General features: G+C 43.1%; 1 protein-coding gene across 4 annotated transcripts in view; it reads right to left on the minus strand.

Moving 5' to 3' along the window:
* LOC126521482 (myotubularin-related protein 9) overlaps nt 1–24103 on the minus strand; it is a 43521-nt gene that overhangs the window by 13257 nt on the left and 6161 nt on the right. For 3 of the 4 annotated variants that reach the window (XM_050170190.3, XM_055066036.2, XM_050170192.3), the window contains 6 exons: nt 23307–23435; nt 20932–21088; nt 20726–20830; nt 9526–9615; nt 9283–9408; nt 6070–6317 (listed from right to left, as the gene is read on the minus strand). In XM_050170190.3, coding sequence (XP_050026147.1) covers nt 6070–6317; nt 9283–9408; nt 9526–9615; nt 20726–20830; nt 20932–21088; nt 23307–23435 — 855 coding nt within the window. The remainder of the gene's footprint in view (nt 1–6069; nt 6318–9282; nt 9409–9525; nt 9616–20725; nt 20831–20931; nt 21089–23306; nt 23436–24103) is intronic. The other variant, XM_055066037.2, reaches the window with a different exon arrangement.

Raw genomic sequence — 24103 nt, forward strand, 5'->3', positions numbered from 1 at the left:
GTACATACATGCTGTGTGAAGCCATTACAAATGATGGAACCTGAGTTATTACTGTATTAAAGAAAAATTAGACCCCCTGTAATTCTAAGAACATCCCCAGTCCTCACTTCTCAACCTACACTCTTAAAAAAGTTTACATCCTTTGGTTTGTGTCTTGTCCCACAACAGTAATCGTCATCTGTTTTGCCCACATTTCTTTTCTTTAACGCTGCGAGCCCGGCACTTCCAAGTCACGAGTGGCTTGCGCGTTATCAATGTGACACAGCATTCTCGACAGGAAAGCAGAGAGTACTGAGTATTCAAGAAAGTAAACGCAAGCAAGGCAGATGACGATCATTGTCATGGGATAAGATAAGCCCAAAGGGTGTAAACCTTTTTAAGAGTGTAAAAAAAATACTAACATGACACTTTTAAATCGAAGTTTTCTTTTTGCTTAATTTCCCATGTTTTGCATGGCTGCCTCGCTGCTGGGTGCTGTTGTGTCAGTCACTATCTCGGCGGATATATTTCTAGATCTATATACGAATGTTATATGAAACAACCAAAAAGTGGCTCGTACAACCCTTGTAGCTGATCAAGCATGCACAGCTCTGTCCTGTGTAAAAATATGACTTCCCACGAAAAACTGGAGTGATGAAAAACCGGAATGTATAATATTGGTTCACAGGCATTTCTAAAGCACAACGACCTATTGAAGGGCAGCTCTGGTGATTTTTTTTACTATGTCAAGGTAATGAATATTTAGGTTCCCGAGACCCTCCTTGTCACGCATCAAAGTAGAATCGTTCCGCAAAATCAAAAATAATCTTAAGTAAGCAAAAAAGCACAATAAACGAAACCGAAACCTGACCAGGCAGCTAAGCAGACGCTCGGCTGATTCGTGACCATGCCGGACCTTCAGGTGACAATGTCAGCTGCACCAGCACTTCGGATCTGTCAAATATTGACAGTCATGATCCTGACAAATTCAATAGCCCAAATCGCCATTCGCATTCGACCTGCTACCATGGGAGCCAGCGCCGATGCGCTACGTATCGTGCTGCAACAGAAGGCCAAGGATAGCCCTGACCACTAATTTTATACGTGCTGCTTGCTATTTTAGGTGTTTTGCCCCTTCTCAAGGAATCACTTCGCATGCTAACTGTAACATGTGGAGCACGACTTTCCGCATTTGTGTCGTGCAAGAACATCGCTGACAGTCCAAAGCACCAACCGGCGCAGTTATTTACATCGGCAGGTACAGCGACCACTTGTCGTTTGCTTGAGATATAATGCTAGCCGCTCATCAGTGAGATCAATTAATGTCAGAACATATCAATACAGGAAAATTTTGTGCATGTAAGCATCGTTGCATCATTATGATATGAATGACCACACACCTTCGAAAACAGCGAGCGGAAGACTGTAGTATGGGAGCGTTGCTACGCTGCCTATTTATTCTTCACATTCTCTTTGTGCACACAATATGTTCCGTAATGTAGACACAGATGAGGACTTTGCGCGTATGATTGTTGGTTCAGAGAACGCATAGTTTTCTTGCAGAAATGCCGATGCCAGTACTGACACCGTCGGCAGCTGAACGAGGCGGCTGTTTACGCTGCTGTATCGAAGGGGTCTACGTTTGGCTGCCCATACGGGATACGAGGCAAGCAGTGCACCTCGGAAGCTAAATAATGTGCGTGCACGACAATATGTAAAAATACACCCATGTTCGTAGTTGCATTTAATTTAGGGAAGTGCCGGTGAGTGTGGCTGGCAGCTTTCTGTCAAAAACGGCAATGTACCAATGTTGATACTGCTCCGTGTTGTCGTTTCTTGCTTTTTGTGTGTGCACTGTACGAAACAAGGAATGATTTATTACAAATTCGCATGGTCAAAGCTGAACTAGAGAAGCAGTTTTCGTGATCCTAATGGCTTAATTAGCTTCAGGTCAGTTGCTCAGGTCCGCCAGCAGTAGATGCATGAACTCCTCGACTATGACATATAGGCTTAACCTTGGCTGAACGTAATAGGCATCGGCTCAAACTGTGTATGAAGGTGATGAGGGCTGAAGTTTGTGCAGCCAACAACGCAACACAGCTTGCCACCTCCCACCTCTTGTCCGTTCACAGGGAACTTCTTGCGACAGCAACTTCTCGCGACAGCAACTTCTCACACCATGCACTAGCTCACGATCGTCGACACCTCGACACTGTCATCTGCGTGATCTTGGCACACTGTGCATGGAACACTCCTGACGTCATACACAATGTGGCCTGTAACTGAGGAGGAGGTAAGGTAAGGAGGGTGTTCGAGGCAATTATAGCCATTTGTAAAAAATCTGCACAACTCTCAAACCTGCTATTTTAAGGACTTGACAGAAGTGTTCAGAGGAACATAAGCAGCGAATTTCATCGACACCTGTTGACAAGGAAAAATTACTGAAATTGCCCTCTAATGAATTCGTGAATTATATTTAGCAGATTTTTTATTTACTTCTTCTTATTATTATTATTATTATTTTTATTATTATTATTATTATTATTATTATAAATTTAGCCACTTCAGTACATGCCACTAGTTGTATGCCTGATTTTGGCCAACCCTCCAGTATGGGGATGTCCCCCTATGATTCCTACATAAAACCTGAATATTTAATGTTTGCTCACTGATATCTGTAAAGCACACCAATTTGTTAATAGAATGATGTATTATATAGAACTACTTCTTCAATTTACATTTTTTTATTATTATATAGCCATTTCGTATATGCAACTGGAGGTGTGCTCGTTCATGGCCATCTTCCTAAATGGGTATGTCCCACTGTGGCATAACAGGTGCAGAGTTAATAAATGATGCTTGATATGTGTCGTACTTTTCTGAAAGAAACACCCTTCAAATTTTTTGAGAAATTCCCTTCAACACTGGTGTCTTGAAATTGACAATGAATGAGAGTGCATGGTGAAATTTCTGCTCAAATTGAGTTTTCAAACTTCAAAAAGGTGGACCCCGCATTATACTGAGTGTTGAATAAACATGAGTGCCAAGTACAAAAGATTAACTTTCAGTTGAATTTCATGCAGATATAGCATATTTCAGCAGATTCACTTTAATACCACATTTGTGAGATTAATCACCTGTTTCACTTAAAATAAATCCATGGTGTGTAGGTCATCTGTAGTGATGCCAGTCTGAGGTTAAAAAAAGATAAATACTGGGGTTTTATGAGCCAAAACTATGATATGATTATCAGGCAGGCTGGGGGGCCTTGCAATTAATTATGACAACCTGGGGTTCTTCGTGCACGCAATGCACGGTACATGGGCGTTTTCGCATTTCGCCTTTATCGAAATACGGCTGTGGCAACTGGGATTTGATCCTACACCCTTGGTGTTAGCAGCACAATGACAAGGCCAGCACACTACCATGGCAGGTGCCGTCTGTGGTGATGTAGGCAGATTCTGGTTGAATAGAACCATGGTACTATTTCTCAGCACTATGATGAAAAGTGCGTTCCACCACGCCATAACATAGTATTCCACGGCAAAATGCTACCTCTGTGCAAAATTTGAGTAGAAATCGGCAAGTGGTTCAGCTGGAAGATATACAGCTAAACCTTGATATAAAAAATTCGATATAATGAAGTATTTAACATTTGATAACTTCTTGTCCATAGAACTTCTTGTATATCAAACCTCAATATGACGAAGTATGTTTATACATGATTTCAAATATAACTAAATTTCACTGCCACTGCGATAGATTATGCAGGCATCAATGGAAACTGCCACGGATACAGATAATCAAATGGTTGAATTTGTAGGGTCCAAAGTAGTCGTCACCATGAAGAAGCAGTAGCAGTTGACTGAACAAAAGCAAATTTAGTAGGATGCGTTGTTGGGCAAGTTGGTTCACTGTATTTAGAAAGATTAGATGCGCTTTGTAGACGATCACAAGAAAGAAGACGGGAAAGGCGCAATGCTGTGTTTAGCTGTGTTTTGCGCCTGTCCCGTCTTCTTCCTTGTGATCGTCTACAAAGCGCATCCAATCTTTCCAAAAAGCAAATTTAATAAACAAGCTTGAACTGCAACAAATAAACTTTACAGAATGAACAAACTTGTCCAGCCTCCCCACAATCGTCATCTTGGCCAATCAATCTTGGCTCCTCTGGGGTGCATGCCGCATGCATGCGCACTTGCTAGGAAAGCAGTGTCCCTACTGACCCTTCTTGGCAATCGCTTATGAAGGCTTGGGCATACTTGTTCCATGATGTGCAGACAGTCGTGTGACCTATCTGCCACTGTCATCAGTGCATGGAGTGCGTCCTTACATGTAGGTGACTGCCGATTCATCACTCCGATTAGCAATCAGCAGCATTTCAGTGATCCTGACACGTCCCCTCTTCCGAAAAGAGTGCTCATGGGTTAAGCTTCTGTTGAACAGCCCTGGGAGGCGAATACTTTATGGTTGTCTTCAGAAGCCTCTTCATCATTTCATTATCTTTCTGCGGGCACACTTCTGCCGTCGATGCCGTTGCCTGTTTTACTCATTCGTCCATTGTCGTTGGCGCAGCATGTTGCTTTGGGAAGAAGCTTGATGTCCCTGCTAGGGGTTTGTGTACCACAGTTTCGTTGCCACATACTAGACTAGTCTGTGCTGCGCATGGAATGAGAACATTGTCGGCGAACTTGACAGGCGCTCGTCACAGCACTGCAGACTTCACAAACCTCAATAACCAGAAGTTCCAGATTTTCGCAGACTCCTGAAGCAGTATGCTTGAGGCCAGCCTTCGATACTACTTCATTGCCGGTGCACACATAGCAAGGTGTCACCTGTTCAGCTGCTACCTACACTGAGTCATCCCTTGATCTGCTCGCTTCAATTCGGACGGCATTATTTGTAGTTTTGCAGTCCTTCTGAAAAGTTTCACGAGCTTCCAACCAGGCACTGATGATTGGTGGATAGATTTAGTTTATGGCAGATGGAGCATCGCCTCTCTACTCTCCTGCTTCTATATCTGAAGCAGTACCGTCTGACTATACATGTCCGATGTCCTTTTGAAGAGTGCTAAGCTGCTGCAGTACCTCTTCCTTGATCTCATGGTCAATGTCCCTCATTCCGAAGTACTTGCTTGTGCTTCTACCAATTGTCTGAGCGGCCACCTACTTGAAAAGCCCCGTGGTCACTGCCATCTTTTGTCACTTATGCACTCCTTGCAATGGCTTTACTACAACAGGCACTCTTCGCACTGGTGAAAGACATACTCATAGCTATGCATGTTGGGCATCAGATGTAGCGTCCGAAGTAGTTGTCGCCATGAAGCAGCAGCAGTGGTCGACCATGAACCGACAAAAGCAAATTTAATAAACAATCTTAAACTCCTCTAGCCTGGCTTTAGTTGCACGTGGCTGTCATCGAGGCTGAGTGCATATGCGGCCCGCATGCCCTGTTTTGGAGGTAATCTGCAGCAGGTGCAAAGGTTGGGTGAGCCAAGAGGGCCTGCTTCATGTGTGCTGTCTTCCCAGTGATTTAATGCTGGAGGTCATGCAATTTCGAGTATCAGAGATGCATTGGAGTGACACGCAGGCGAAGCATTCGTTTCCCTCTGCTGGTGCTCTTCATGATAGCGATGCCCCACTGTTGTTGGCGCTATCAGCTGCGGCACCGGAGTGAACGCAAAAGATTCACACGCTTCGCTTAGTACCACTAATGTGAGGATATCGACACAGCACAAAACCATACCTTTAGTTGCCGACTCTCAAATTTAACAAAATAAATGTTTTTCTCAATGAAATTATTTTTTTTCCAATTTCCCAATAATTCGGAAAATTTTACGGCCCCTTCTGTGTATGAAAAATTTGTCGACTACTTAATGCATAAAACGTCACATTTCAATATAACGAAACTTCGCTATAACGCAGTAAAGTGCCAATTTCATTGAGTTTGTTATATCGGGATTTCACTGCATATGTATACCTGGCCGCTTCTATTTGGGCAACACTCAATACACATGCATTATTGCATAGCATTCAGGTAAATACCGTGTGTGGCACGCAGGTCGGTGAGAGCCGGCAATATTTATGTTCCTACCTGAAACACGCAGTCCAAGAATATGAGGAAGGTGGGGCTCTGCTCCTTGGTACGCATGCTGGCAGGCGCAAAAGCCCCTTGCTGGCAGCGCAGACGAAATGGGTGTCCTGCACGAAGCCACTCGCGCTCCACAAGCGCCTGGAACCCACGCATCGTTCGGCAGTCCGGGTCCAGGATCACCTGAGCCAGGGAGCACGCAAGCAGGGTCGAGTCCGTGCCTTCGGACCCATGTATCACCACGGAACGTTCTGCAAGGTGAGCAAAAATGATGGACTTGAAAAAGGGGGTACCAGTGAAACACAAGGGACGTGCACACAAGGAAAAGGTGTTAGACACGGACACAAATGATGGCATGAGTCAGGAAGTCGACTAAAAAATGCCCATGATAAGTCCAGCGGAGGACTGCACAAACAATATGTGAGGTTCTTTTGCATATGCCGTGAAACACCTGTACTTGTCGGGTGCCTTTTGTGTATGCAAATTTACTTATCTACAATTCAATACTAAGTTCTGTACATAGAATGTACAATCGCGATCAAAAATACGCGGCCCACGGCTCCGGGCGCAGGAGCGGCTGCGGGGCCACAACGCGGCGCTGCTATCTTCATCGGGTTAAAGCTCTTTACATCGGGCGTCTGCTTTGAGGGTGCGCCGAGTGACGACAAACTTCGCCCTCACTCTCGTGCGGCCAAGTCACGCGCTTGATAAATTCTAGTGCGGCGCTCGGCTGTTTCGCTGCTGATGGTCAGTGCACAGGAGGGCGCTTCCATATCGCTTCGATTGCCGTGTTGCCATAGTTCTTTGCACGGCGGCGGCGGACGGCTTCCGGGCACGGCTGGCAGATTCGAACGTTTTCTGCAATGTGAGTCTAGTAACGCTTTCGCGTTAAACGAGAATGGAACATTAGTCAGGACGGGCGTTGACACCAACAAAGTGGTGGCTTTTTGCTTGCTACTCCTATGCACCAATGCCTTGCCATGGCGTCTTTGGTTGAGAGCCTGCATGACGTGCGCCGTCCGTTCAAACGCCAAGCACACAAGCGCGGCACACACGGGCGCGAGGCGCACGTAAACATGAAGCGTGAAACCATGCAGCAGCCTAACGCGCGCCTGCCGGAGTCGGTGCGTGTATGCAAGAGGTGCCAGCTGGTAAGAGCCGTCAGCTACGAAAGAGCCGAACGCCGCACTTGAAATTTATCAAGTGCGTGACTTGGCCGCACGAGAGTGAGGGCAAAGTTTGTCGTCACTCGGTGCACCCTCAAAGCAGGCGCCCGATGTTAGCCCGATGGAGATAGCAGCGCCGCGGTGTGGCCCCGCAGCCGCTCCTGCGCCCGGAGCCGTGGGCCGGGTATTTTTGATCGCGATTGTACTGTACAAACTTGCCAAACACATCCATCCTGTTTTCTGAGGCTTTGAAGAACAACGTTTGCGTTTTTCTCATTTGCATCTTGTGTTCCCCTTCATGCAGCTAACTGGCCTTGCTTAACCTTTGCACAGATGCTGGTTTACAACTGGCCCATGCATTGCAACAACTGAATCATGAGCCATAGCTCACTAGGGAACTTAAAAACTGTGCCAATGTTATGACAGTGCAGTGCAGCTATTTTAGAGCATCAGCTCCAGCAGAAAAAGGTTCTGGGTTCAAAACTGGCGAACATGTTCTCCTTTCTTGAACAGTCATTGTTATGAGGGAGGTAACTACAGTGACAGATGTCATGAACGCTGCTAAAAGGTGCTGCAACAACTATCACTATAAAGGGTGTTTCAAGGGCCCCACACCAGGACCCAACAGAAATTGTGGTAATGCAATGAAAGTCATAAACCGCCATCTATAGAGCATTTTACCAGAAATATTGTTCAATTTGCTTCATCATTAGAGAAGATGGTACAAACTGAGATGTCAGATTGCTATACAGCAAGGAAGTAAACTTCACTGATAGCGTCCGCACGCAGCATTCTTTCCTGCTTTCTTCATACCAGAGTCGAAGGACAGCGCCACATTTTTGTCACAAAGCCTGATTTTCCGCTTTTTTCTTCCTTCTTTGCTGCACTTGCAACCGTCGTTTTGCATGCTCTGCATTGAATTACGATTTAATGAAGTCGCATGCTCAGTCGATGATCTTGCAAGCACTGAATGTGACATGGACATGCCTTTGATTGGACGTCGTCCCTCTGGCAGGAAATGAGGCCATCTAAATTACAGGTGCACAGGCTGTTGCGTGAATTTTTAGCTGTTTTCACAGCGTATATCTTGTAATACCTACGGGACACTGTTGTCAATATGTGATCTATGCACGTTCATCTGTTTGCAATGCCCAAACAATGTGAGAGACCTTTAAAGAAAGACTAAACATAAACACTAAATCAGTTTGTACTAACAAAGTGTTCTTTCAAAAGATGATTTAGGTTATTTTGTGGTAATTGTTTGTTTCTTAGACGAGGAGATATAGGTCAAAGTTCTATTTAAAAGCTTTCACACTGGAATGCCAGTGGATCAGTGTGACGTCACAGATTTGAAACTATATTTTGTGCTGTCACGGTGCTGTAAATGTTCGCAAAATGTACTAACTCCAGTCCAGGTTAGTGCGCATCTCCTCCTTCAATGCGCAGCCACACGCGCCCTATCTTGGAACGATTCGTGGTGAGTGCAAAAGTTAGGTGACCCGAGATAGCTGATGGCTTCGTGTGCGCTGCGTTCTCGCGCGCCTAATTCTCGTCGAAGCGAGAGGCAGCATGAAGGGAAATGCACTCGCAGCTGCTGTCATTCTTCACCACGCCAGCGTTGTGACACCAAGTGTTTTCAGTCATTGAGTGAGGTCTGTTGTGCTTGCCCATATGCAGGCGACACCATGCTTCTTAATTCAATTAGTAAGCAAATGTCTACTGTGGTTTATATGGTCAATAAAACTATGAACCTTGCTTCATATATTTGTCTAACACTTTGCTATTGCTATCAATCTTTGCCTTTTGGGTGAAACCTTTCCTTTCCTTTTCCTTTCTGCATCTTTTCTGACTTGCAAAGCCTCTCCTCATGGCAAGAATGGCTCTTTTGGTATTGCAGAATGGTAATGTTACTAATAAAGCTCATATAACATATTCTACCTAGTGTCCCTTTAACACTATTGATGAACCAAATGTTGGCTACAGGCCACATCATCACCTGCAGTGCTAGGTGACAATACGATAGGCAAAAAGAAACAATACTGCAGCTCACCGTCCTGGTCAAGGCACTGGGCAACAAAGCAGGCGCACGAGAGAACGCTCTTGATATGACTCAGCCACCCCGATGCTTCGAGCCGGGACAGCCACTTGTCCATGCTTACGCCGGTGTCGGTTGATGCTGTGACAAAAGCAGCATCAGTCAGCGTATCATCAAAAAGTTTCCCGGAACCTGCTGAAAGGTTTCCAGCCAGGCACTGTCATAATATAGACCATTGTGTGCAGCAGTTGTGATTACCCAGGAAGTATCGGTTGGTTTTTGCTGGTTGTTTAGTGTCTAGTGAGCCCAAAGGTCCACGTACTCTGTGATGTGAGTGTTTGCGCATTCCTGAAATTAAAAAAGTGGATAACATGTAATTACTCTGCATTTCTTGTAATTATCACTAGGCAGTGCAATTTTGGCTGTGTGTACACAGTAAACTTGTTGTAATTAATTCAGACTCGCGTAACATTATTCAAGACAAATCTCATTGTTTTAATTGGTCTGTTATGTTTTTAATTGAGTTTGAAGCTCACTTCGAACAAATCAGGCAACGATTTCTGTTAATGCAAACATTTGGCTCCTCAAGGGCAGAAGGATTTTGCCCTTGATACAGCTGATTTCGAGATACTGATTATAAGGCATAAGATTCAGTAGCCAAAATGTGCTCATGCTTGATATTCATGACAGAACATACGGCACCATAATTTGGGTACAGATCCATGTATCAGTCTTGTCTGGTGAAATATTTTTTCAAAAGTGAATGACTGCCTATACTTGTTAATGCATAATTCCTTATGGGGCCGTATTTTGTTCAGCTTTACATAATCTGAACTTTTGTGAGTTCAAACAGAAATCTGCACTCTACAAATTTTAATTAATGCGAGTCGACTGTATGCGCAATGTCTCATGGCCACCTGTATTATTTCTTGCTTTACTGAAAGGCCAACTGCAACAAAATTTTGTAGCGCACAAAAGCCTACTTTAAGATAATGTAAATATGGATAAGTCTCCGTGCAAAATTTGACGTTTCAAACATGAGCAGGAACATTACGAAAAGCTCACAAAAAATACCTAGTTTAGACACCAAAATTGAAAACAAAAAAAGAGACTACCATTACTGCTCACTGGAACTAAAGCATGACCTGATGCGTGGCTTCTCAGCATGTTTTCCTCAATCTTGGAGGTCATGCTGCTATGTAGCATAGATACTGCAGCCACTGCAGGGTGCTGCGATGAGATGCTCCGACTATCGCATGCTCCGACTGGCCTCTGTGGTTCTATATACGTAGCTACATGAGCCAGCTCTAGCTTCTGGCAGCTGTGGCTGCCTGCGGCGCGCTGAGAAATCTCGAATGCAGCAAGGTGGGACTTTCGTCACAGCGACACCACCCCATGCATGCATGGCCTGCTTAGGTGCTGTTTAAAGGCTGCTAATGAAAGTACTATACAATTACCAGCTGGGCTTTGCCAAGATTGGTTCGCTGATATGTACTACTTAGTCATCACAAATTTAGCTAAAGTGAAATTTCGTTGCAGTTGGCCTTGAACCTCAAATGCTGGCGCAGTTCAACCTTTGAATGATTTAAAACACTTATTTTGACATTATTACTGGCCATGAGGATATCCCTAACGCATGACATTAGGCAAGCTTGCAGACTGCTGCACTCAGTTGCATCAACACAGCTTATTCTACATGAAGATCTGGTGAGAAAAACTTCAACATCATCATTTGATGCTAACAGAATAACTTAGCATGACTGAAAAGAAAGATAACTTGTCAGAGTGTGTGTGTTTCAAGATTTCTTGGTGGCATGTGGCCTTGGCTGACACTGCATTTTAGTCTCACAGTTTCAAACCTTCCAGTTAAAACGTCCCAACAGTAAACTGTTTTTACATCTACATAAAGGTGGTCCGAGATGTAAATAAATAAAAAATGGCTTTCCTTACAGATTTGACTGTAAACACACTTCTGCTACAAAACTCGATTATGCTTTGAAGTTACGTTTTGTATGGCTGATGCTAGAATGTACAACAATGTTCCGTGAATATTCTAAAAACAATTGAAGAGATGAAGTTTAGGCGTTAAATGTATAACAATTTGAAATAGTAAACAAAGAAAAGAATAATCCACATAGAATTACAGAATATTAGCCCCCACATGGTGGTCTGCTTTTGAGGAGAGGATTGCGTGACTCCAGAAATACTTGAATTCGTCACACTGAAGAAAGGAAGGTCACAGCAAACTGCATGTCTTCTGTACTGTCATACGCAAATGAATCACGAACAGGAAAATTAATCTCAACGACGGTATCAGAAGATTACACTTGAAGTTAACGAGATATTACTATTCTTGCTTAGAACTTAGACAAGGGATACACTGTTATATTAAAAAAAAAAAAAAAAATTTTATGCGAAATGAACCAGTTTAGTTCTTTAATCTCTTGGTTGCATGTTTGTATTGTTCTGTTCACATTCTATTTATTTACAACAGTACAGTGCATGCCACACAGAGGGAATAGCTAATCAGTATACTGGCAGTGATCATACCTCCAATCAGATACAAGGTACTCAAAACCAGTTGATAAGAACAGACTGGTGGGCTAGTTTGTAGTCCTGTTGTCCTACGTCCTCTCTTTTGCTTCATTTCAAGTTACGCAGGTAATAATGAGTACAGGTGAAAAATTCTTGGCCTGAAAATTGTTTTTCTTTCTTACAGTGCACACCTTCTTGAAGACGGCAGCAGCGGACGTGAAAAGCACCAGTATGTTATGAACAGTTTAGTGTGACAATTGTACCATGTCATTTTCGCATTTCAATTTCGCACAGGCAAAAACCCTTCGTATGAAACATTTCATGTACACGATCTCATGGAGGCGTTAAGCTAACAGAGCTTCAATGACAGCTGGCTGCTCAACTGCTGAACCTGAATATCAGTAACTATGCCCCCATGAGCTTATGCACGCCTCTAATAAGCCCTCTGAATAAGTTTATTTTGGAGGCTCAAATGCAATATCACACTGACAGCACACAAAGGTACATAATATTATACAATTCTTGCATGAGAATAATGTCATGAGGGAGGCAACTTCGACAAATCTCTGGTAACCTCAATCAGCTTGGATTCATTGGCTTCAAAATTGAGAAAAGGTATCTTTTAGCAGGTTTTTCCTCATCATATTTGGCCGATGGAATCTTTGTAAAGGCTCAGAAACCTATGCTATCATTCTTGCAACTAACCAACAAAATTTGTGTCCACACTCTTTTAGTGGACATCTTCATGATGAGTTGTATCCTCTACCTTTGTGCGAGAGAACTGCTCAAGTGTAGAGGTTAATTCTGCCTGAATAATAATCAGGCACTTTCTCTAACCTAACATGCTTTGCAGTTCAATCACATTAACTTCAACATGTTACAAATTTTCCGGTGGCCTAAGTTGATTTAGGTAGGAATTGGTTCCTAACCACTCATATCAATTCGTAAGAGAACACAGTTGGTGAAATAATGTTATAACTTGTACTATGCAGTTGTCACTTTCCTCAAAAAGAAAGGGTGCTTGCAAAGTCCAGTACTAGTGATTCAAATGTAGACCACAACCAACAGTAACCATACCACACACACACACAGATTGTGCACAGCTATCTTTCTACAACATGCCATGCAAACCATGCTTCAAGACACAGGCAAAAAGAAAAAAAAAACATTAAAGAAAAAAGAAGTATAATATCCAGAGTCATCATGCTTTAGCAAGACCATGCCCAACCCCAAAACACAAAGGAGAACGCACAGTGGCATAATGATTCTTGATGCTCAGTTTATAAGTTCTGTGCTCTCACAGCGAGAAATTGGCCACCAACTATCTATAACCTACATACCGTTGAGTTTCTTTTGACCACTCAGACCCAGAGAGAGGGAGTGAAAAATAACTCTACATTATCCTACTGAGCCCTCATGCCTATCCTGATGGACACAAGTTTTTATTTATTTCAAAATTGAAGAAGTGGTAATAAAAGTTATCCAGCTATAACTTGAATCCAGGTCCATGTGGATCGTTCTTGTTACCACCAGTGTTTAAGACAATTGATACTGTTTAAGTGAGACTATTCTATCATCAGCAATGACAAAAAAGAAAAAGAAAGAAGCCATGAAGTACACTTTTAATGCCATAAGATTGCACTGTTATCTAAGGCGGTGTGCTTAGGTTTATCCATGTTTTTAGGCAAACAGACGAGTTCTCTTTTTGCATAATAAACTTGAAAGATGATTTCTTTGCCTATGTACACGAAAATGATGCTGTGCAGGCGTACCTGTGTCATTCAGTCAAGCTGTGAATTTTTTCAGGTTTGTAAAAGACTGCTTGGCAATAAAAGCTGACTATAAGATTTATTGTGTGGCTAATGTTTTCTTGGGCCTCATGAGGATAACACAGGAAGCATAAGCACTTGATGCTATTCCAAAAGAAGATTAAAGGAAGGGGCTAAGAAAGTGACGGTATGAGTACAACAAGAAGCAATGAATTGCAATACTGGAGTAAGTGATGACTCAGCACGGTACAGTAAGCAGTGACTCGAGACGTTGCGCTCAGACAATCTACGCAAGCCGAACAGAAGAAGAAAAGGGGAGGGCATAAGTGAAGCTACGCATGCACCGAACAAGCGCAACCGAAACTGACGCTGCATTCTCCAAGAGGCAGATTACACAGTGCCAAACAGAGGAGCATGCTGGTCTGGCCTCTCTGGCAGAAGTGAAATAAAAACTTGCCTCTCCATCTTGATACAAATGGCAAGCTGCTCATTAACGCCACTGCTCCATTCGGGCTAGTGCTTACTCCGTCACTCAGCGGGTAGATTTCTCAAGAGGCAAGCAAACCAAGAGAAAAAATATAGGAGAAAGAAGGGCAAGAAAGAAAGCAGTGAGAGAGAGAGAGAGAGACTGCTGTAAGTCAAGAGTGAAGTTGCCCAGAGCCCACAACCTAAGAACTCATCATTACTATCCCTGCTTATTAACGAAGTGTATGGATGAGTGTGGAGAAAAAGAGAGCAATGCAAAGAATTGAAGTAAAGCTCAACTTTAGCAAATTGTGAAGTTCGTCTCCAGTGGCACAACTACGTAGGTCACCCAATATGAAAACTGTGGAAAAAGTAGAAGCAGCGTAAGCTGTTCTTCCTCATTTCATTTGTGAGAAGAAAAACAATGGAGCCCCACATTGACACTTTATATTCCTTATCTGCTGCAGAAAGATGACAGGTCATTAACATCTCTATTTCTATGTGTTGTGATTAACTGGTGAGTCGCATCGTATCGCTCAGGTTCACTGAGATTTACTGGCAAGTGATGCGCTGTTGCATTTTTCTCAAGCTCTAAAGATGATGCCATTGTGCCCGCAACCAGAAGCAACGAACATTTTTCATGTGCATAAGTTTTTCACTCTGCACTACAGCAAAGAATGATAACACTGCTGAAGCCAATGGACAGCATCACAATTTCCTTATTCCTACATTACATATTCCTCTAAAAAAGCTGCAAAACCTGTAATTTCATAAAAATTTACACATTACTACTAGAAGATTGTTACGTTCATGTTGGAAAACTTCTACAGCCAAATAACTGCAAAGCTTGATGCACCTAACAGGCACAGATATAGAATATGCTGTTACAGATGGCTTTGCACCTATCCACACACGGCAGTTACTATAATCTGCAGCAAAATGTCTAAACAAACATTCTGGCATTTAGTCCTAACAAATAAGCAAGTGGTGCAAAGAAAAGTTGAAGCCCCAAACTTACACTCAAGAAAGCGCAGCTGAGTCCCCGTTTTACGATCGAAAAACACGCCAGGTGCCTCTATTAAAGGCAAATATGGACCAGAGTGTCGTGTAGTTCATGCTTCCGGTGAACATATGCAACACAACACATGAACTTTCCAAACATGACGATACCAAACCTAAAAACAGAGGGTTTCTGGAAATGAACTGGAATGTGACTAACATAAGACAACAAAGTGCAGATAAACTGACAAACTGGAGAATAGGAACAGTGGACAAGCACACAAACTCAATATCCAGGTTCACCTTGCACACTACATCATTCACTCTACCATGTACCATATAACACAGGCCCATGAAAAAACGTAGAATTTTGTGTGATAGCTACAAATAAATTGTTTTCTAATTTATAGACAGTTTTTGTCCATGAGAGTCACAAACTCAAACACAAGCGCGAGAGCTGGTGGTTAGCCCTATCAGGAATGTCATTGTTTTTAATAGTGGCGGTAGCACAGCCTAGTACTATAGTAGTGCTGGTAATGACAAAATGCAGCCTGTAATGTTTTCCACATATGCAGTTTATGACACATTCTAGAGAGACTTTAAATAGAAGTTTAAAGACCTGGTCTTACTTTCAGATCCATAGAAAGACACTGTTTCTAAAACTATTTCATCTCAATATGCAAATAAGAAGGATACTGAAAACACAGCTGTTTTAGCACAATGTAAAGCTAAGTACTAGACTACATTTATCACAGATTTCCATAGGTTGGCAAACTCACCTATGAGTCTATTCGCCCAGACTGAACTGAGAGTATGAGTGAGACAGGCCGAGTAGAATTTCAGTGAGTTTGAGTCTGAGTGAGCGTGGCTAAGCAGAATTTCGGTGTTCCTGACTCCAAGTGAGCCCAGCTGAGTAAAATTTCGGTGAATTTAAATCCGAGTGACTGTCACTCAGTAAAATTTGGTGAGTGAGTTATGCTTATTTTGCCAACCTGAAAATTAAAGCAATGCTAATGTCGCGCCGACAGCAACATGATTCAGTGCACTGCATACATTGCACAAGTGCATAAAATTTTTCATAAGATTGTGTCAGTCGTTTGCACTGTTGTCTGGCTCCATGTCGCACTTACTACTCCCTCCCCCACGTCTCCCCACCCCTTGCAGAAAGCGTGCAGATCAGTTTTATGCATGTTTTTAGCGCAGTGCCAGCAACACAAGTTGATGCCCTTAAGTCTGGACAGTGGACTTACGCCGCACTTCAATGCCCCCTCCAAATATCTCCTCTGCTTCTCCTTTTCTTACTATTCACACCTCTGCAGAATGCTGCAAGCAGGTTTGGAAGGGAAGTTGGGGAAGGTTCGCTGCAAAGCACGCAACATCCGGGGGCATGCGCTTAGTATGTGTTGTTGCGGCTAGGGTGGCGTTCAAGGCATGGAATCCACCAAGCCCATCGACTACGACGTCAAGTTGTAGAAAATGAAGGAAAAAGGATGTATTAGCTTAGTTACACGGCTCCAGTGCACAAGCCCACTCCATGCAGGAGCAAGTTAAACGTCTCAGTTCACATCAGGACCCTCTGTCCTCACTCTCGAAAAGTATCTGCTTTTAATCCTTCCGTCTTCCCTAGGTGAGTCGACTAGGGAATCTGAAGACTGTCCAGCAGCAAATCACCATCGTTGACTCCGTTGCGATAGCACGCCCATGCTATCCCTAACCTGCAGTAACTCCGCCTCAAAGAAACTGGTTTGGAATTTGTGGAAGAAAGGAATCATCCGGCGACACCTGGTTTGTTCGTCGTTGCCCACCCCATTCTTTGCTCAGTCGGCAAGGTGAAGCGTGGGCTGAGGGCCTTTCATGGAATCCTGAAACAGCTGGTTTACATGCTGTCTTGATGGCTGGATAAGTGATGTCAAATATAAATTACTGATACCCTGCTGCTCCTACAAATTGAATGGATTTTCCAAATGCTGAGTGTTAAGTGTAACCTTTGAGAATGATGAGGTGAGCTAGACTTTCAGAAGTGCTCTCGTGAATTGTAGTTCGATTGAACTTCGGCAATGTAGCTTACATGAGTACGCTTTGGTGCCATGGAGGAAAAAAAACAACTAGGAGGAAGTGTGATGCCAAGCTGCTAGCATTGGCAAGCCAGCATCCTCTAACGCCACCCCACTACCTTTCTCTTTAGGGCCTATCTGTGCAATGACTCTTAAAACGTAGGCACTGAAGGCCCTCCACCATTGCTCAACCTTTACAAGACACTGCTTATGTGGTAACTATTAGTGACGCCCTTGTCACCATCCGTTCATGTTACGCGCTCTCTACTCAAAAGCGTGACCAAATGCAGCATGAATAGATAAAGATTGTGATGTGATGGAAACTTCATTGAGTGTTTCCGAGCACGCTTTAGATAATCTGCAGTAAAACGTAGTCACTAAAACAAATGTTAACAAGTTTGCATGTTTGAAATGGATCTTTAAGTGGTGTGAGAAACTGAATGACTACAAACAATCAACGTTTTACGTTAGCTGCTTGAAATGTATCAGTTTTTCTGTGAGATTACTTCAAGTTATGTGAAACCAAGCAGAAATTTTAAATGAAAACAACTTTATTGGTGTTTCAGAGCAGCATTATAGTATTCTGGCAGTACACTGAAACGAACTCTTGACTGTGTTGATAAGAAAATTGTATGCGTATGCAATGTATATGAAATGAAAATACTACGTGAAGGAGTATACTTTGTGCTTATATTTCGCTGGAAAAACCTATACACTCCATGCGCTCAGCAGCTAGGCAGCACTGCTTGCATATCAGGTGGTGAGGGCCTATTTACCATGAGTCTTTCCTTTATAGTATTTTTATGACTAGGCTTCAAGCTGATCACGTGACGTTTCAGGTTTTTTTCCCTTCTCCATGTATGAAGCTCAGATTCAGTGCATTTGACAGCAAATATGGAAGTTAGCAGTGTCGCTGCTGGAGCTGCGAATCTGCACTTGCGGTATTGATTTTTGGATCAACCAGGACTTATGAAATTCTCAGTGCCTAGCACGATGTCCCACAACTCAAGAAGCAATACAGTGAGCCACACCATCTGCGCCAGTATCGTGAATCGTTGTTAAGAAGTGGCACTACATCAAGTGAAGTTTTATTTGTGCACAATGTTAGCAGCGTCCACTTTTGTTTACGAGGCAGGCCTTCATACTGCAATATGCAAGGAAGAAAAGATTTCTATCCTGAGGTGCTAAAAACGCACATGCACGCTGCACGCACTTTTGCACAAGCACACCAATAAGAATTTCAATATTGTTTAAAGATCCATCTAGCAGATTTTATCCTTAAATGGACCTTGAAACGATTTGGCGATATTGTACAAGTGTACTGAGTCGTTAGGGTAGGTCGTCCTGATCACTAATTGACACATCTAAGTGCTCTGCATAAAGCGTGTAATTTATTATGAGGTATTAAAAATGTACATCGCTACCGATCGCAGCACGCCACTCGGCTGAGTTTTCAGTCAACCCTAACCAAGTGATGCGAGGTGACCATATGGTGCCAGTAGGGCAAGCTATCTGATTGGCTGCCCAGGGCACGTCACTGGAGAACAAAATTTTATGGAGAACGAAAGTTGTTTGTAGTAGTTGGAATGTTGGTTGATTTGTTTCTATAAAAAAGAAAGTAACAGAAACAGAATGCACAAGGACAATTTATCACTACACTCAAGACTTCTGGCACACAGCAAGTGTCTGCTTGTGTTACAACATGCTCCATGTTGACGAGAGCTTCGCAGTCAGCGTAGGCCTCAATTTTTCTTTTCGCGAGCACCACCCTCGTTACGTTGTGGTCTGCAAACATAGCAACTCGCAGTATGTCAAACTGCTACATCATGTCCCTCTGCAAGGCAGCAGATGAACGGAGTTGCTGTAGTGCATCAGACTGTCGGTATCTGATCAGCACCAGAATTTGTGCGTTTGCGAAATTACTACCACAATTAGGATTACTACCATAATGGTGCTTCGCCTGTCCGATATTCGGGTGAACGCAAGTGCAATCGAAATGGATGAGCATTTCACGGGATGAGTGGAGGCACAAACATGACCGATCCAAAGATTTTAGAATGGCCTGCACGGTGCAGCCATTTGGTGGCACAGAGCTCAACCAAACACAGAACTAATATGGCACTAACATTAGGCCACGGGCCATCCCTTCTAATAAAAGTTTCAATGGCACTAACAAAGTGTATTCTACCCTGCTGCTGGCATAAACTTTTGGCAAGAGTGTAATCGTGAACGCATTGTTTTTCTACATGTTTAAAATTTTTTACAATCGGTTATAGCAATATTAGCTCTTTGCTTGGCTGGTTCAGCTCTACGCCACCAGGTGGCTGAGCAGACCGATCAGGTCACTGACGTAAGTCTACACTAAAGCTCCTTTGCCACAGCGGTAGTAGTATAGAGGTGCTTTAGCTTACGCATCCGACCATTCGTCAAAACGAGCAGCTCCACTGTGGTTACCGGTGTACCGGACACGCTCGGTGCTGCGACAGAATACTTGTAATGCACACTGCTTCGATAGCTTTCGCTTGGGATCAACTGCCAGGCAGCTGGCAGAGAGGTTGGAGAGGCTTTGTGCGCTAGCTCCAAGACAACCAGAAGTAGACAACACAACGTCCCATCATGACGCAGAGCCAGTGAAGGTGGAGCTTAGCCCCAATCGCTCGGTGAATGAGTTGAGGAGAAAATGCATGCCTATGGAGGAAGGTAACTTGTAATTGCCCACAGCTCTCTTAATATGAGATGCTTCCCACTAATTGTGAGGCGAATGATTTACTGTAGCTGTACCCTACATATCTACAAAATTTGTCTGAACCACTTGCCTTTCAAGCAAAATACTTTCAGCACTGCAAAGATCGCGCACCGTACTTACTTCTTTTGGGGCATTTTGATGCACATGATATAAGGACCTTTCATTTATGTTGAATACTCTTGTGTGTACATTTCCATAAATGTTTTCGCATTTGCTATCCCTCTGCATATGCTATATTTAGTCTTGTATGAAGGTCTTTTATTATTTGACGTGTTAAATTCATGAGAAAGCCTGAACAAGTGATAGCCAGGCCAAGTGGACCTGCCTCAGTCGGATTCCAATGAGCGAGTCCGAGTCAGCCCAACTGAGTAAACTATGGTGAATCTGAGTAGAAGTGAGCTCACGTGAGTAGAATTTTGGAGAGTCGGACTCCAAGTGAGACCGGCTCAAAAGAATTTTGGTGAATGCTAGTTCGAGTGAGCTCAGCTGATTTAAATTTTTGTGAGACTGAGTCCTAGAGAGCCCTAAGCAAAAAATAATTTGTGAGTGAGTATGAGTGAATTTCGTTAATGTTGCCAAACTATGTATATTTCCATGCGTTCTGCAAAATTTCTGCAGCAGCGATATATGCTCAATTCTGCAGCAGGCTTTTTCATAGGCAGCTGGGATTGGTCAAGCTGCTGTTATGTACCTTGCATGCACCTTGCCAACACCACCATTTAAGCATGAAAATGTACTCGCATGGCAAACAAACAGCTCTAAGCTAATTCTGTTATATAGGTAGGCCTTCAACCAGATAAAGGCAAAGAGGATAACTAAAATACCCAAACAAAGACTTATGAGCAGCACACCAATGTGTCGGAAAACACCAGTCGAAACTCGAGGCTCACCTTCCACCACTTTGGAGAGGGACTCCAAGAGGGCTGTATAGCGCTCGATTGGCTTGTGCAGGCGCGTCCACATTGGGTAATGCACTTCCGGCTCACAGCCACCACCTGAAAGTTTTCAATGCACAACTTAATTCACGAAACATGTGCCAGTTGGTGCATTGCACTTGAAAAGGGAGAATTGTGGCATGTTGCACATGTAGATTTACCTTTTGTTTTTGCTAACTGAGCAACATTCTGTGTTCGAGTGTCGATGATGAACCCCTTCTTTCCACCCATCAGCACGGACTTCAGCAGCTCCTCATCCCCATTACAACGCCGCATTGTGGTTCCGACCAATGGCTGACTGCACCTCATGAGTGCCGTCTGCAGGTAGCAATAACAGCATAAACCATTAAGACATGCTTCATGCAGACTCCTAACACACGCTGGCCGACCTATCTGCCCTTCTTAATCCTCTAAAGGCATCAGATGAGCTCAGTTTTTTTCTGGCCAAAACCGTCTTTTCTCGATTTTGACAAACTAGCTTCGTTGAGTATGTTTTGGTGCTGTTAGCGGGATTTTTGACCCATTGAGCACATATAACAGTTCCCAAGCTACCAGTGGATACAATAGGTGGTAGTATGGGTCCTGCAGGAGTGCTCACAGAGGCATACTTCATAGACTCACTCAACACAGCCCTAAAACTCAACAGCCATGTTTGCACAGTTTTTGCATTGTGTGTTCGCCACTTGTGTTGGCCCAATTATTGTGCTGTTTCATTCAAAGATATTGCCATCTTAACTAGCTTGAAAGGACCTTGGTGCAGTAATTTATCAGTGTGTTGGCCCATTACAGTGTCAACAAATTTTCCCTCGCTCTTTATAGGCTCTTAATTTCTTAACTGATCATCATGATTTCATGATGATCAATACATTGATAGCAATCTCTGAAAGTGAAACGAGATGTTTAAGTGAGATCAAGTTAGGTGCTAATATCATGTATGTCTAATTGTCTTGCAAACACATTGGTGCAGCACTACCTCTCAAAAAAGCAAAACTTTAAGCATGGAGCTCCTGACGAGTCTGAACACTCTTAAAAGAACAACTTAGCAGCATCCATTCAGGCACAAAAAGGGAAATGTTTGCTTCTGGATTAGACTGTTTTACAAGCTTCCATTCTACTAGCTAAACGGGCAACATAAAGAAAATCCTACTATGCCGGTCCAAAACCACAGCTAGTTGGGCGAGACGGTACAAATGCATCTTCACCTACAGCGCGAACAAAACAGACTGGACACGAAGGAAGGATGACACGAGCGCTGACTCATGACTGGAAGTTTACTGTGAATAAATAACATATAAATAATAGAGCTCATGCATGCGTCTACCAAAAAAATTGTAGTATATACAGGATGAGACAAAGATCAAGACTTATGCCAGCAGGGACAATGTGGTTTATAAGAATGTGCCGCCATGCAGAAAGTGTTAAATCACCCAAACATGTCAATGTATCAATGGCAGTTGCAAGAACATTCTTCTAGATCAAAGGATGCTGGTCAGGCACATTTGGCTTTGCATTGCTCAGCATGTAGTTGTGTGGCTGTATTTGATTCTGTGTGTATGCTTTGGAAGAACAAAACAAGAAAGGCCCCCTTATAGCAGAGACATATAAAATCGAAAGAAGTGGCAACACATGCAAAAGTAGGGTGCCAGTACCGCTATACAGCAGAGAAACACACTTCCTCAATGCATATAGGAACAGAACTTGCAATCTTGCCTCTGGTGGGACTTTAGCGTGTGTTGCAATCTTCTTGGTAGGTACTTCCATTTTTGTCAATTCGTGCATGCACCAGTTTTTTCATTTATATGCAATTTATTAGCAATAAACTTCACTTGGTGAGCCAGCGCATGCATCATGTCATCCTTCCTTTGTGTCCAGTCTGTTCTGTTCGTGTCGTGGGTAAATGTATAAAACAGGCCAGATGCAAACCATATTGTTGCTGCAGAGAGCAGTATGGTAAATATATATTTTTTTACCGTAATTGTATTTCTTCTGCGGTCAACTTTATTTTGCATTTTTAAAAGGAATGCTGGGAGTGTGGCATAAAAGCACAGAGGCCCTTTTACAGCAGTGCGCAGCAGCAGCAGCAGCAGCAACACAGTGGTACTAGCAGTTTCCTCAGATTAGCACAATGCTGTCAGACAAGCCGTTAATCTTGTGTGCGAGCTGAAATACACTGCAAGTGTAAGAGCATTGTCAAAGGTGCAGCTGATTAGGAACGAAGCCATCAGCCTAACAAAACAACATTATGCACAAACAGTTGCTGGATGTTTAACTGGTGGATTTATTGGGTTTAATAATGTCCAAAGGCAACACATCTGCTGCAAGAGACAACATAGAAGGCTTGGTATTAACTAGGAGGTCCTTTAATACCCACCTAAAATGCTAAAAGTGTAGTTAACATCACGTTATGTCACTGGTGTTAGAACCAGGCACGTCACTGCCTAAAGCCCAGCATTCCCTATGGCAAAAAACACTGGTCCCTTTTTGGAAAGGTGTACACATATCCTGAATTTAGTGATGCGATACATATGTCACCAACCTTTGCTTTCTTGTGAAAGTAGCTCAACACCGGAAAACGGCCCATCTGTCTGAAGGAAGCTGAAGCAACCAGCACACTGTCTTCTATCCTCTTAGGTACAATCACTTGTTCAGGATAGGTTGGACAGACCTATTGAGAACAGGATTTGAGTGGAGAAAGAAAAGATACAGTGTTATAGCTAGGTGTTACAAATAAACTTTAGCTCATAAAAGGCAGACCAGGCTTCTTTACGGCAGAAACCAGTCTCATAAGGCACTGTCACCAGATATACTCTAAAGAAACATGTACATTGTTACTGTAAAACCTTAAAGGAGTAATTGTAGTATTAGTCCTTTTTCCCTTTATTTAACTGCTGCTGACTTAATGGTCTCGGTGCGGTGTTGAACGCAGAGGAAATCATCATAGTACAGCTAGCTGCTCTTCCTCTATACTTATAGAAAGTCTCACTGTGTGATCAGGACACTGCTGTGCCATAGTTTGCTTGGTTCATGCTAACAAAATTGATCAGCAACCAAGTCACTGTGAGAGGAGAGTACTACACAAGAGGTGTTTTTAGCTGGGCTTGTTGGTGCACATTAATTTCTAAGTGAACTGTGTGAAGACGGAACAAGCAAGGAAACAAACAAACGAGCACAGTGTTCGTGTTTGTTTCCTTCCTTGTCCTGTCTTCACGCAAAAAGTCACTACAGAAGCTTTTTTGCAAAAGCTTCTTCATGATGAAGAAAACCTCTTTGCACTAAGCAAGAATTTGCCCAACTTTGTCATGCAAAACATGCAAAAAAAATTTTTAATGTGAT

This window comes from Dermacentor andersoni, chromosome 6 (assembly GCF_023375885.2).
Source record: "Dermacentor andersoni chromosome 6, qqDerAnde1_hic_scaffold, whole genome shotgun sequence".
NCBI classification, from domain to species: Eukaryota; Metazoa; Arthropoda; class Arachnida; order Ixodida; family Ixodidae; genus Dermacentor; species Dermacentor andersoni.